The sequence below is a fragment of the Plasmodium cynomolgi genome, chromosome 9 (genome assembly GCF_000321355.1).
Source record: "Plasmodium cynomolgi strain B DNA, chromosome 9, whole genome shotgun sequence".
Classification (NCBI taxonomy): domain Eukaryota; phylum Apicomplexa; class Aconoidasida; order Haemosporida; family Plasmodiidae; genus Plasmodium; species Plasmodium cynomolgi.
The window spans coordinates 1,974,971-1,976,018 of record NC_020402.1 but is presented as its reverse complement, the minus strand read 5'-3'; the positions used below and the strand labels follow the sequence as shown (position 1 = coordinate 1,976,018).

At 29.7% G+C, this 1,048-nt stretch overlaps 1 protein-coding gene across 1 annotated transcript; it reads left to right on the top strand.

Moving 5' to 3' along the window:
- Positions 1 to 63: 63 nt before the first annotated feature.
- Positions 64 to 885, top strand: PCYB_095330 (tryptophan-rich antigen; the record flags this gene model as incomplete). Its single annotated transcript, XM_004222648.1, has 2 exons — positions 64 to 370; positions 404 to 885. The coding sequence occupies 2 exons, from the start codon at positions 64 to 66 to the stop codon at positions 883 to 885; spliced, it is 789 nt and encodes a 262-aa protein (XP_004222696.1).
- Between the last annotated feature and the right edge of the window lie 163 nt (positions 886 to 1,048).

Here is a 1,048-nt window from a genome sequence, read left to right as displayed (position 1 = left end):
GAAGAAGAGGAAGAACCAATAGAGGAAGAAGTATTACAATTAGTAATACCATCGGAAGAAGATATGCAATTAGAAATACCAAAGAAAGACGAATTAGACTCTGGAATTATTTCTATCCTCGACGTAGACTACCAAGACATTCCAAAGGAATATGTAGAAGAAGAAACTGCAGTGTATCCATTGAAACCCGAAGATTATGCAAAGGAAGATTTACAATCAACAGAATGGATCACATTCACTCAAAGCTTAGAAGACGATTGGGAACGATTAGAAGTGATCTTAAATAAGGCAAAAGAAAGATGGATGCAACAAACAAATAAAGAATGGTCTAGCTGGATTCACTTAATTGAAGATAAATGGTCAATATATAGTCAAATTCCAACAAAAGGAAAAGACCCTACAGGTTTGAGAAAACGAGATTGGAGCGACGAGAAATGGAAAAAATGGTTTAGAACAGAAGTAAAATCCCAAATTGATTCAGAAGTGAAAAAATGGATGAACGACACTAATAACAATTTATTTAAAATTCTTGCGAAAGATATGTTGCAATTTCAAAACAAGAAAATCAAAGAATGGTTAATGTATCACTGGAAAAACAACGAAGGGGGTTCCGTACCGTTTGGACTTATGACAACATCAAAAATTTTAAAATTGATTAAGTCTAAAGAATGGTACCGTACCAATCCTATTATAAATATGCAAAGAAGAGAACTTATGAAATGGTTCATCCTTAAAGAAAACGAATATTTAAAACGAGAATGGAGAAACTGGACTTATTGGAAAAAAGTTAAATTTTTTGTGATTAATTCAATATGCACAACACTTTCTAGAAAACGCCTAACCGAGGAAGAATGGAATCAATTTATTAATGATATAAAAGTTTGAATTACAGAAAAAAGAAGAAATTATTCTCTTATAAAATAAACAAATATTAAGTCAAATTAATATGAAAATTCTTTAAATTTTCGACTTTTTTAATTACTTATAAATATTTGCAAAATATGGCTTTACTAATTGTTTGAAGTTAAAGAAAATATTAATTATAATA